General features: G+C 38.7%; 2 protein-coding genes across 4 annotated transcripts in view; both read left to right on the top strand.

Annotated features, from left to right (window-relative positions):
- The first annotated feature begins 4,968 nt into the window (after positions 1-4,968).
- uchl1 (ubiquitin carboxyl-terminal esterase L1 (ubiquitin thiolesterase)) lies at positions 4,969-10,447 on the top strand. 3 transcript variants are annotated; one of them, XM_059342597.1, is made up of 10 exons: positions 4,969-5,016; positions 5,111-5,122; positions 5,534-5,662; positions 6,493-6,634; positions 7,272-7,357; positions 7,650-7,697; positions 7,999-8,068; positions 8,144-8,202; positions 9,360-9,380; positions 9,435-10,447. In XM_059342597.1, exons 1-10 carry the CDS (start codon positions 4,984-4,986, stop codon positions 9,441-9,443), a joined length of 609 nt encoding a protein of 202 aa, XP_059198580.1. In that variant the 5' UTR covers positions 4,969-4,983; the 3' UTR covers positions 9,444-10,447. The 3 variants fall into 3 exon arrangements, with proteins under 3 accessions (XP_059198580.1, XP_059198564.1, XP_059198572.1); XM_059342581.1 differs by having other exon boundaries at positions 9,360-10,447; XM_059342589.1 differs by lacking the exons at positions 4,969-5,016; positions 5,111-5,122 and adding an exon at positions 5,163-5,185 and having other exon boundaries at positions 9,360-10,447.
- A 1,943-nt stretch (positions 10,448-12,390) lies between these two features.
- limch1a (LIM and calponin homology domains 1a) overlaps positions 12,391-13,895 on the top strand; it is a 35,166-nt gene continuing 33,661 nt past the window's right edge. The window contains exon 1 of the mRNA XM_059334258.1: positions 12,391-12,832. Within this exon, the coding sequence (XP_059190241.1) occupies positions 12,713-12,832 (120 nt within the window). The 5' untranslated portion in view covers positions 12,391-12,712. The remainder of the gene's footprint in view (positions 12,833-13,895) is intronic.

The following is a 13,895-nucleotide window of genomic DNA, read 5'->3' as shown; positions in this document are numbered from 1 at the left end:
AAATTGAAAGTAATTATTTCCATTACAAAGATGCTGTACACAATATCAATCCATTCATCTGCACTACATTGTAAAAAAAAATCTGTTTAATTTACGGTAAAATACCGGCAGCTGTGGTTGCCAGAACTTCACCGTAAGAAATACAGTGAGCGTATGTAAATGTAAATATCAGCAAAAAAACTGTAATTTATACTGAATAATCCCATTACTTTCAGGATAATTGTGTCATCATGTTATTTCACCATTCATTTTACATGAAAATTGTTTATTTTTACAGCACAACTGTGTGTTTTCTACAGTTTATGACAGTAGAATTGAAAGTTTTATGCTATTCTTTGATTTACAGTAATCAAAAGTACCTACTACGGTGATGTACAATGTTCAATTTTACGACCTATTTCTGATGTAATTTGACAGTGTTTTACTGTAATTTTTACAAACATTTTTTACAGTGTAGGTGCCTCCCTCTTCAGCCATTTCTTCGTTATTGATTTCTTACACGCCACCAGGTAAACACTTCTTTTGATTTTATTTTGTAGAAGTCTCTCTCAACAGGTCTGATTGCTACTGCAACTGAATTTGGATTCAAGGGAATAGGTAGTATCCTGTGAAAATGTTTCCCAGTTTTTAGAAGCTGAGTTTGGTGTACAAGTAGGTTACTGTTTCTGGGTCGATGATTTGTCACTGTTTCCAGGCTTGGTCCTGTCTGCGCATGTCACTAAGCACACAGATAAAACCAAAAAGCAACAGTCTGAAGAACCGTAGTATAAAACAATGCATCCTTCTTTATAGCTTTTTTGGCCAGAGCTAGCATCTCATGGTTTTAATATCACATGATTGGAGCTCCATATTTACTGTGCATTCCAATATTTATATTACATTACTATTTAGTATGCCACTGCATAGTATATCAAATGCAGTATGCCAAAATTGGAGGCAGGCTTTTTCGGCTGTGCTGACCCACAATCCTCTGACTGTTTAAAATATACATGATCAAGGTTGTCCACCAAATTGACATATGACGATGTCCACAGTGAAACATCAAGATGGAAAATGATATTGTCACCACAAACTACTCAAATCATATGAAAATTAGTGCATTAATTACATGGACTGTAAAAATAAGTGCGTTTTTGTTTTAATTAGTTTGAACAAATTCTCTTCTACTTTAGATTTGTTGATGTGGCAGCAATAGTTTGCAACATTGGTTGCACTCGTGAAATCAGTCTATGCAACATTAAATAAATCAGAAACTTTTTGAGCACTTAATAAATGCCACTGCTAACACAGGTGCAGGTGTAGATTGGTGTAGCGTGTGGATTGGGGCGGGGCTTTTAAATCGCAATGTTTGGCTCAGTGGCTGTCAGCCAGCATGACTGGATGATGGCATTCTCCATACGCACAACTCTAATGCACAAATGCAGTGTTTTCTTAATTGATGACAACTAAGCAACCTCCATGACAACTCATGGACAACGCCATCTGGTGGTGAATTCTATGAGATACAGTTGAAGGCTCTTAAAAAAGCGTGTTCAATTAATCATCTACACTGAAAAAAATTGGAGTGACATTTACTTTAAAAAAACTAGGCAAGTTTTTCCACACAGAAAGTGTTTGTAATCTTTACTCAGGCTTTTTCTAAGTAATATTTATTTAATAGAAACATTTTTTAAATGAAAATACACAAGTAAATTGCAGATTCACTGATGTCCCTCAATTACTCAATTAATGAATATTACTTGGAACGAATAATTAAATTTACATACAAAACGGAGGACACATAATAACAAACAATCACTAAGTAATGCACTATAGTAAAAGCACTGAATTCGTATTTCGTTGTAGAATTTATATAGATGATTGAAATAATAATTACAGGGCCAAAAAAATCTCTTTTTTTCAGTGTACAGAAGTCTAAAATATCTCAAACATTAAGCTACGACACAGATTCAGTATCTAACATGAGTCCAAAGAAAACACACAAATAACAGGCTTTTAAGTACACATACTGGCTGTTTTGACAGCAGGAGAAGTCATTTTGCGTGCACTGTCACCGTCTGCATCTGAAGCGGTTTGATTGTTGAACTATCAGCCAGAGAAACAGTGCTAGCAGCATGCTGAGGGAGATGAAGAGACAAAAGTATACCACCATGCTCCATCCCCAACCTGCTGCCAAAGGAGCTACACCTTTCCCCTCCACATATTTTGCTGGGATCGGCATGCTGGTGTGCGCAGGAAACAGAGGTCAAAGGTCAAATAAGAATCTTAATATTTGTTCTTCCTTATTTTATGAGGACCACAGTCTCCACACACGAGCGGTTCTCACCAGCTGTTCAAAAACTTTCTGTGGCAGGAAAGAACAACGGCATCAATCCAATCTCTTCTCGGTCAAAGATCTTGATCATAGCAACACGTTCAAGAGTAGTTTTGCCTCCAGGGTGCAAATAAATATCCCGTGAGCTGCTGAGCAACTCATCAGTGTCCTCTGTTCTCTGGTGGCGTAATCCACATTCACAAAGTAATCAGAGAAATCCAGAAATGAAAGAAAGAAGGCAGTTCTCGCCTCTATTGTCCTCTTCTACTGAGTTGTCTACAGACGACTGCCTTACTCTTGCTTTTCTGCTTTATAACCACCCACAAATACTCTATTCAAACACCCACAGACAGATGGACGCGTAGACACAGAATAAATCAACAGCAACCCATATTACTCTGACCTATGAACCCATCAACCCTCAGGCAATCTTTCTCTCTCTTTCTCTTTTGCACACACGCCTGTGGGCATACAGACACCGTTGCTGACCTCACCAGGTAGGTACGTAAAATCAATACCTTTTCGGATCGTCTGTCTTCACATTCTGATTAAAACATATTTCAAAAGTCAAACCCAGCATGAATAAAATATATCAGCTACAGCACAACACAGGTAAGCTTTTCTATATAGAGTCTGTGGACACATTTAAAATATGGGATGTTTTACATGATACATGATCAAACTAATTTCCACATGCATGTTAAAAATGGGACATGTATTAAAATTTTTGTTTAGTTGAGGTCTCATAGGCTTTCTCTTTTTTTATGTTCATGTCGGACATGCAGTGTGCTCAGTGTAAGAAAACAGGATTGCAAAATGAATCAAATAAAATGCAGAGATGTATAAGCCAATTCTTTCATAGTCAACACTGTTTACAGTAAAATCATCATACTAGTTAAAGAAGGGTAACATCGCCACCTGGAGGAAGTGGTGAGCCACACAGCCACATACCACACAGCATTTATTTACACACTCTTATTCTCACTGACATGGACAGGTACCAACACAAACAATCAGGTGCTCACACACACAGGTGCTGCTTGTACTTACAGGTGCATAAAACTGGTAAAACATTATGTGTTAAAGTAATATTCCCCTGGCAGAATCCAGATTTAATAATAAATCACCAACCTGTAACTGCTGGCATTGAAGAACTACTCAGATTCATGCAACATGTGCAAACTAAGGATGACCAAGTGAGTGAATATGCATTAAAATTTGCACTTTATGCTCTCTGGATAATACAGGATATTGCTCTATACTGGCACAATAAAGACACCCTGTGGTCACATTTGGCAACTGTGGTCTGTTGCACTTACAGTGATGTTAGTTCCAATAAACAAACATATCCCTGCAGATTATTGAGGACTGAAAAAATGCATGGAATGATAGCATGGATGTCTTGAGATAAATGCTTCTTTCTACAGGAGACGACTCCAAAAACTTGTAAAATTAATAAATAAATAAATTTAACAGGAAGTCACATACAGCTTTAAAGATAGGCTGCAATAATGATATAGAGCAAGCTGTATTTAAAAGCTCTACTGCCTGCAGTTTTTTTTTTTTTTTGCAATTTTACTTTTGTGAGGAAACACTGATGTCCTCTTTGTGTCAGTGAAACCTCATCATACCCAGTCTAGGAAAAAAAACCAAGAGGTTAAGGAACATACAATTGTCTGTAAAAGTCCAAAATATTACATTTTTGCATAGAAACACATTTCCATCTTCTCTTCTCCTATGTCTTTTATCATTACAGATAGGCCTACACACTCAGTCCAAACCATAGACTGTCCAAACATATTGTAGCCTATTTTGCTTCCACATGGAAGGTACAAGTGCCTTATATGAGAACAAACATAATACATTATGTTCTATAAAGACAAAAAGGCAAAATTTTCAAGTGCCAATGGGTACATGTAGCCACATATATTGGCCTCAGATTATTGTAGAGCTCGAAAAAACTTATATTTGCTGCTGTACATGCTGTCAGTTAAATGTTTTCCTGAGCATACTTTGGTAGGATGGATACAGTGTGTCTTGCATTAGCAGCATCAGCCACAGCACCAATTTGTATCATGGAATAAACAGAGGACCTGAATAATAATGTCTAAATAAGAGAACTTAAAAAAAACCCTTAATCAACAGAAAATTCAAGAACAAAAGAAGTCACATTGTTGGCCTGGTAGATTAACAAGTGAACTATTTGGTGCACACTACAGTAAGCAATAAAGTGGTTAAATTCAGAAAAACTGTCCAATATTAAACTTGAACCCTTGTTGACAGCATGGTATGATAGTGATTCATACGTCATACCTATCTTTCGAGAAAGAACGTGATTTGACCTGAGTGATCTCATTTAGAGGTGTAATTTTACTTTATTTATTTTTTTAAATAGGGGTATAATTATTTTTGTCATGTCACTGCATAGCAAGACGTGTAGAAAGAGAAATATAGCTCTTAAAATGAATCTGATATTTCTTAAGAGGCCGGTTAAATATGTCCACCACCGGTTATTTGATCTGAGCCCACCCCCCCGTCTGCCGGTAAGTTGGTATGACCGGCAGCATAAAGTCCGGGTACGCTCTGTAACTTCAACTGACAGCTGCAGAAACCGACGGAGTAACTAGACACAATTAACCGGATCTCACCAACACCGAAACAGCACCAAAATGGAGTGGACCCCTATGGAAATCAACCCCGAGGTGTGTAGAATAAATTTAAAAAATAACTTTTTTAACGACGTAACGTTTTCACAAACAACAAACTCACCTGTGGTTTCTGTTTGTGTCGTTTCAGATGCTGAACAAGGTGAGTAACAAACGGTTAAACGTTGAGTAACGGCGACATGTTTGTAACTGATTCAACTGTCAGGTAAGTTATGAGAGCCGTTAAACCGTTAGAGACGACCGTTACAACGCTAACCAGGCCACCACGGCGCAATTTCGCCATTAATACAGTGATGATAGAGGTATTTTGAGCTGGGTAGGTTAAAAAAGTGGTAACGTTGCTTAATATAAAACAGTAAAAGCGTTTATTTGCTTTTTATGAGCGGCAGCATCATCCCCAACGCTGTCTCCAGTGTCTCGGCTGCAGGGTGTGGTCTGACTGGACCAGCACAACGCAGCATCTCTGAACAGCCTCACGAGGGATTTATACTCTTTTTTACGTCATTTTAAATCGCCGTATTTTATTTTTTTCATTTTTTCCTTTGTGTTCCAGATGATGAGCAAGCTAGGCGTGGGTGAGAGCTGGCGCTTCGTTGATGTGCTGGGGCTGGAGAGTGAGCAACTCTCCGCCGTCCCGAAACCATGCTGTGCCTTGATGCTGCTCTTCCCTCTCACACAACAGGTAGGCCTAATAATGGGCTGCTGCTGCTGCTGCTGGTGGTGCAGTCTACTTCCTGGAAGGGAAGGGAAGGGTGGGGTGAGCCACTGATACATGCTGCCTGGGGTGGGGTGAGACTGAGGTGCAGGGAGAGTATGGATGGAGAGATGGATGAGAGAGAGAGATGAAATGAGTCAGCAGATGCTTATATTTTTTTCTTAATCTAAAGTCTAATTATCCTATGAATCCTAGAATTTCAACTGCAGACTAATATTCTCAGATAGGGTTTCCTTTATTGTGATCCCAGGAGGCAGACCACACCTCCAGTCTCAACTGCCAAATATGTCAACAACAAGCAATTAAATGACCCCCCCCCCCCCCCCCCCCCCCAAAAAAAATAAATAAATAAATAAATAAATAAATAAAATAGATAACTAAATAAAAAATAATAATAATAATTAATTGATTAACTAATTGACCCCACCCCCCCCGCCCCCGGCAAAAAAATAAAAAATAATAATTAACAATCAAATATTAATTTGTCTACAATATGTCAGACAATTGTGAAAATGGCCATAAAGTTTCCCAGTGGTCAAGATTATTTTCTTGAATGCCTTATTTTGTCTGATCAGCGGTTGGGTTAAAAACCAGAAGTACATTAAATTTACAATAATATAAATAGAAATGCAGAAAATCCTTCTATTGGAGAAGCAAGAACATTTATTGGATTTTCAACATTTCTATTGATTTAAATTGTGATCTTGGCTGTACCTTGTGTTCATGTGGTCAGATGACCATGACTGTGCTCTATCTGATGACCATGACCATGTTCTATCCGTCTGTATGTATTACAGCATGAGTCTTTCAGACAGCAGCAGGCGGACAAGGTTGCAGGAGACTCTGGGGTTTATTTCCTGAAGCAGACAGCAGTCAATTCTTGCGGCACCATCGCCCTGCTGCATGCTGTGGCCAACAATAAAAGCAAACTGACATTTGGTGAGTGCAAATCAAACAAGAACCGATACCATTGTAAGTATAACATGACATAGTGCTGCTAATATTGATATTACAAAATATTCATTTATAAAAAGAATGCAATAATACAGTTGGGCAGTATCAATGACTCAGCAGTGCTGATGCGTCTTGTTTTCACACACATTACTTTAAATGTAGCTCAGTTAGTGTTCAGTGTAGGGAAAAGGGAAAAAATAAGAATCAAATAATCAGCTCTCTAAATTAAATCCAGGAGGTTTATTACAGAGGTTTATTACTTGGCACAGCACATCATTTAGTTTTAAATTAGGTTTCTCTCTGGGATTAAATTAACAATCTGTTTTATTATGAACGGATGTAAACTCATTTTCATTTGGCTTCAAGAACTGGCTCACAAATGGGTTGAAAAATGAGGCCCCAATATTAAATGCGTCATAGACTGATGATGGAGCGGCCCCTACTTTTATTGTCCAGTTATTTGCTGAAAAGTGCATTCTTAAAATGAATGGCACTAGCATTATGTCAGTAATGATTGGTGTCACAGGTATTTGGTGTGGCAGGTTGTAATTTAGGATATTTTAATGTGATTGAATTTAATTAATTTCTGATTAACCTTTGATGCTATTTATGGTCTTTTCAGATACTGGCTCTGCCCTGAAGAAGTTTCTTGATGAAACTGCAAACATGTCTCCTGATGACCGTGCCAAACATCTGGAGAACAACCAGGTCAGATAAACATTCACAGTGTTGAAGCAAATGTTTTACCCACTTGGGGGAGCCAGACACCACTAAATCTTTATGACTCCAAAGAGTCCTATGAAAGTTACCTTTAAAATGCTTCCAGAATGTACTATCTAGAAAATGTGTCTCTAAAACCTCAGATCTGTGCTGTTTTCTAAGTAAATTTTCATATTTGCAGTTTTTCTATTACAAATATCTCTGCATGTGTATTCTAGAATAGTAAAATTATCTTTTTGAGCAGTATAAAACCAACATGTTCTGAATGTTTCCTCTCCAGGCAATCTGTGAGGCTCACAATGAGGTTGCAGTGCAAGGCCAGTGTAGGGTAAGACAATTAACCACAATATCAAGTACTAATAGCTAACATCTTATATCCCTTTCCGGCAATTGCTGCACAATTTTAAACATTTGACCTGAAATGGATTTATTTATATGAGACTCTGCTTGAAGCCTCTTTCCATACATACAACCTGTGAATAACACTAAACTCTGCTAAATAAGTACCAGATAAATGTTAATATTCAGTTTTACTTTTTTGTTAGTCCACATGTGTGCTCCTTCTCAACAAGGTGTTTTCTGAAGCCTTTTTTGTGTCACGCAATTTCCTCGTATCTCAACTTTCACAGCCGGAAGCTGACAAGGTCCATTTCCACTTTATTGCCTTTGTCAATGTCAATGGAGAACTTTTTGAATTTGGTAAGCATGTCAGCTTATTATTCACATTATTGTGTGTTTTTATGTTGTGGATTATTAATTATGTTTGTTTTTAAGATGGGAGAATGAATGGAGTGGTGAAGCACGGAGCTACCAAAGACGAGTCTTTCATAACGGTAGGTAAAATTATCATCTTTTTTTTTTTGTGTGTTAGTTCTGCGTATGTTGAAATATAATTGTGAGCTGAGTTCCTTTTATTAATGTAGTCTGTGATGAGTCATGGTATTAAACTGGAATAGGGAGTGGCAGTTCTCCAGTGTCTTGATTCAATCAATAAACTTGGCAAATGCGTGCTCTCAAATTTCCAATAGGGATCATGAAAAAATGACTGTAAGAAGACTGGTAAACTTGAAGCATGGTTAAATGCAGACTCATCATGGAATTTTAGTAATGTTAACTGCCATGTTGGTCAGGTCTGTTTATTTAATATTCAGTAATTTACAAAAGTAAGCTGTCTTCTAGAAGCATGCGACTGGAAAAACAAAGGGCTTTTAGCCCCAATTAGTTTATGTGCTGCAGTTGTTAAAGTTCAGGTCTCTGCTTAACTTAGTCTTTCAGATTGTTACATCAAAGTGGCACAAGAGGGCGCTACATGGATTTGTGATGAAATTATACTGTTGTGTAAATCTAGTGATGATTTATTGGATCTCTAGTAAAGGAAAAGTAAAGATACCTTTATGTTTTATTATTAATACTGAAGATGAAGAGCTACATTCACAATTCTAATGTATAGGTGGGCAATATTGACAAAAACAAAGTTTTAACTTGTATTCAATTATTCATATTTTTGACCAAATGTTATATCCATATATAACCGATGTATCGGTTAATTATAGCAATATTTTGAGAATTGCTTTTGGTGCAACTGTACATAAAAAGGTGTTAATTACAAAATCTGTAATGTTATGATAAACATTTATTTTACAATGTTGGAATGGTCTTATAGGTTAAGATAAAACAGCCTTAATAATCTGAAAATACAATCATAAGCTGTATGACTATAACCACACTTCATTAACATTTTAGTGATATTGCCCGACGGGGGAGTGTGAAAACATTAGCAGTAAAATTTACTCAGATTTAAAAAAAAAAAAAAAAAAGTTTTACCTCCATATTTAGTAAAAGGAGGTGTAGTGAATTAAAAAAATGCAGTATTTCCATTTTATGTACAGTGGAGCAAAAATAACTCAATGAAACTTAAAAGCACATCATTAGAAATTACATACAAGTTTGACATGAGAGTAAACTCTTTTTCTCCTTCATCCATGCCCAGGATGCATCCAAAGTGTGCCGTGGATTCATTGAGAGAGAGCAAGGCGAGGTCCGTTTCTCCGCAGTGGCTCTTAGTCACAGTTAGATGTTCGGTAGGACACACAACCAAATTGTAAACCAAAACGTCCTGAAGCATTCACATGGCAAACACAATCATCAGGCACCCAGAACAACCTGTGAACACATACATCTGCAGACACTATGCACTATAAAGCACATATTGTTGCCACAGACTGTACTTTCATCTCATGAACAAAGCATTCTTTAGCACATGTACACATAAACACAAACACACCATAAAAACCTTATGTTCTGTGGGCACTAACTGATACAAGCTTGTCCAAACCTTTTTATGTGATATCATTTAGCAATGGGAATTGTAAAACATGAGGTCAAATATCACCACTGCTTGTGTATGTATGTATTTGTCTTTTTGCAACTTTTTCTGTATGTGAACATTGAAGCATTTGTGTCAAATTCAAAAGACTAATGCTTAAATACCTTTTGTGCCAATAAATAGAATAAAGAAAAGTGAGAAGGAAAAGACAGAAAACTTGTGTGGAGAAACGTTTGCCTGTTTCTCTGAATGCCTTTTTAGTCGCTGTGTGGTTGAGTTTATAAGGATCTGACATTCCTCAGAACAGCCCAAATGTATCCGTAGGAATAATTTAACCATTGTTCAGGGAATGCATGCAACCTTTTGGTGGTGTTCTTGGGTGACATTTCTCTGAAAAAGTGAGGTTTTCTTTGAGAAGTTTGAATTTGAAGTGCAAAAGGGGTTGTGGTGGATTGCAGTAGTTCAGAAATTTATAAACAGCTGAATTATGTTTGCATTTAATTTAAACAATCTACAACTAGTCAAATACACAAATAGTGTGCAAGTTTAACACAGACCTTTCAAACATCATAGGGACCATCAAAATAATGTGTTGCTCTATGTTGGGTTGTTGTCGTGCAGTGCAGGGTGATAGTACTGTATGTCTAGGTTGTGCACCAATTGTTTACCTTTCTGCACTTTCCGAATACTGTGTTGCTGTAGTTCTGTTGGTGATGCAGCTGTGGGAATTCAATAAAGCAACCATTAGACTTCTGTGTCTCCTGGTGTGTTTCTAGCTCTTGCTTTAAAACCTAATCTACAGACCTGACTTGACTCCCCCCAGTCACCAGTCTACATTTTAGCCAACACCAATTCATACTTCTGTCACATGAGGTGATGAAGTGGTTAATGTCCTGCAGCCCTCACAGCTTGGGGCTCATCCTGCCTGGTCTTGGCTGCAGTTCAGCTATAAAGGGATGTAACAGGAGGAGGACTGAAGAGCTGTCGATAGATTGTCTGTTCAGTCACCTCATCACTGTGGAAACACAAGACCTTTTCCTTTGTTACAAAATAGCCAGCCCTGTGTGATATACAGTATATTGACCTAAATGACAGGACTCTGTTTTTATAAAGGCCAAGCCATTGTGGAAAAAAAAACACTTTGGAAAGCTAGAGGCACAGATGTATCCTAAAATTCAAGCAGACAGAAAGTCCAGTCTCTGTATGTTAAGAAAGGGAGAAATATGGCACTTCTAGTATTCCCTGGTTGTTTCTTAACCTCTTCATTCAGGTGATCAGATAAAGTGTCATTCTTAGAAAATAAACGTTTGACCTGTCATGAAAAGGCAGAAGCTAACAACACAACTGTTATCAACAACACTGATAACTCACAACATTACGTGTGTGAAATGCAGTTTTTAAGAGTTTATAGTGCTATTGATCTTGTGTTTTGTAACTTTTACTCAATGACTGTAAAGAAAAATAATCTGTCTCCTTCAAAATGGGCCATACTTCTTATTTTTAGCCACTTAAAGGCAGAGCTGTACTGTAGCTACTATTGAGGACAGTGAGGTCACTTTTAACCATCCTGTGGGGAGTTTAAGAACTTCCACTTGGTATGTATTTTATAGCCTATAGGACTATAAATTAGCTACTTTTAAGGTCAACAAATCATTATTTTTCCACCAGAGAAATAATAAATATACAGCTACAAAGATTAGTCGACGAAAAGGTTATTATTATTGAAAATAATTAACATCTATTTTGAGAAATGGTGAATCGTTAAAATATGGAGGTTACCTCCTCTGTTTTATTTCACATTGAACTGAGTTTTTTGGGGTTTTGAACTGACAAAGACATTTGGACTTTGAGAAACTTGAATGGGCATTTTTCAGTATATTCCAACATTTCATAAACCAAATGATTAATTGATTAATCAAGAAATTAACCGCCAGGTTAATGGTTAATGAAATGTATTGTTAATTGCAGCCCTAATTGGCACAGAGCACATGTCATGTGTACATGGCAGCCTCATTATATTGTGATTTGATTAATCAGAACTATATGCACCATTTAAGCACAAAATCAACTGAAATTAAAGAGGTATTAAAAATACATTTTGATACAGCGCCCCTTTGATAAAGTAAAGGTCCAGTAAAATGCAGCAATGTTGTGCGATGGTGGTACATATTAATTAATTTGCAATAATCAAATTAACAAAGACCCTTGAGAGTCTGTGGGCTCCAGGCTAGATGCCTGCTTTTCCTGTCTGGTAATCTAGCCCCCTGGAGAATTAATGTAGTAATTAACTGAACAAATAATATAATGAAAAATCTCATAATTCATACTTTTTGGTGCATGATGGAAAATTTCTGAAAATGGGCAGTATTTCTACTGTGGCTCTGCTTTAAAGACATATTTTAAGGCAGCATTGCCCAATTGTGGTCTCTGTCAGTAATTGAGGCTATCTCAAACTATTTAAACCTGAACTCAAACAGAGGAATGAACCCCTTAAAGCTCAACTTTATGACATTTTTTGCACTTTATATTAAAACAAATGAGCTTCCCACTGCTCAGGTAAGCATCAAACAAATCTCCCCAGTCACTTCCAGCTGACGAAGGAGAACCGTGAAATAACGGGACATCTTTTGTAATCCCCCCATCTCCCTCCTTCCCTCCCTCCCTCCCTCTCTCTCTGCTATCTCTTTCTATCTCTCTCGACCTCCCCCGCATAGATTCCTGCCTGCGCGTTCACGTCTCCTAAAATGCGCGGCGGCAGCCTCGCGCAGTTCGGCTGCGTGCAAGAATCCTTATTTTTAGCGCGTGGCTCGTGTTGCAGTGTCGGGCAGCGGGGACGTTTTCTCTCCATCTCCGTGCCTTAGTTTGACTCACGGGGAGCCCGAGAGACGGTGCCTGGAGTTGACGGTAGAAAGCGAGGAGGAGGGTAACACACAGACACAGCGGGGAGGGGAGCCGCACCAACACATCTTATCACCGTTTCACCGCTGTCCGACACTCGTTAGACGGCCTGCCCGGAGATGGCCAGCCCCGCAGCAGGTCGAGATGACCCGAATGCTTCTTCGCCGCGGGACGAGCAGGAGCAGCCGGGGTCCAACCATCCCGAACCAGCCTGCCTGGAGGCACAGAAATGGATAGAGGTAAGTGAAGTGACCGCTCAGGGAGGCTCAGAGGCCTGCTGCTTCACCACAGCGGGGACATAAACGGGCCATACTGGGGGATATAAATACATACAGCACGGACCGGTGCATCGTCACCTGTTGTGGGCAAGATGCAGTGTCCAGTTACCGCCCGGGACAACGGCTCTGTGTGCTGCGTGTGTGGATATGTGTCAAAAGTTTTCTCACATGTGTCCTTCTTCATGTTATTTACCACCCACACCAGCGCTGTGGGGGCTTTAAACGCCGACCAGGCTAGAAAATAAACTACAAACATGAAAGTCAAGCGCTGAGAGTAGCCGTTAATTTGCCGTTTGTTTGGTATCGATGATGTTCTTTTATTGGCCAGGAGGTGTGACGCCCCCTTTTTTCAGGCGCGAGGGGATTCCGGTTGCCATGGCGATGAAACCGGGCCAACGTTCACGCACGAGATGCTATACAGTACCAACCCTTGATCGCTTCGGATGAGATTATCATTTGGTGGCTCGCTGCATCGCTTCCACCATCATCTGCTTGGATATAAAACGCCACTCTCCATAAGCCTGAGTGGTGAATCATCATTTTGCCCATGGAGCTAAATTATGACCTATTTTTTCCCCCAGCTTTAGCGTAGCTACCTGCCAACTAGAATCTCAGATTTGTAAAATAAAGGCTTGGAAGTACACCAAAATTTACTTTTATGTAAAAGGATTTGGCTTTTACCTCACACTTTGGCAACGTTTTCATAGGATTCCCACAATCTGTTCAGCCTGTCATACACACGAGAGTTTACTACATACAGGCTGTGGTTGATAGAGAATAGATAGATAGGTTTATATGACAAATCTAAAGGTAAATGGAAGACTGCAAACACCCAATTCTGACATATATAAGAATTATTGTGGATAAAAACCCAATCCATTATCCTTAACCTAACATTATCCTTAACTCCGAACTCTGGCCACTGGAGCTGATCCCAGCTGACATTGGACAAGAGACAGGGTATAGGCTGGTCACGTCGCCAGACTATCACAGGGCAGACACATAGAGACGCTGTCATTCACAC

This window comes from Centropristis striata, chromosome 1 (genome assembly GCF_030273125.1).
Source record: "Centropristis striata isolate RG_2023a ecotype Rhode Island chromosome 1, C.striata_1.0, whole genome shotgun sequence".
In the NCBI taxonomy this organism is placed as follows: Eukaryota; Metazoa; Chordata; class Actinopteri; order Perciformes; family Serranidae; genus Centropristis; species Centropristis striata.
The sequence above is the reverse complement of the archived record's forward strand: the minus strand, read 5'-3'. Positions and strand labels throughout refer to the sequence as shown.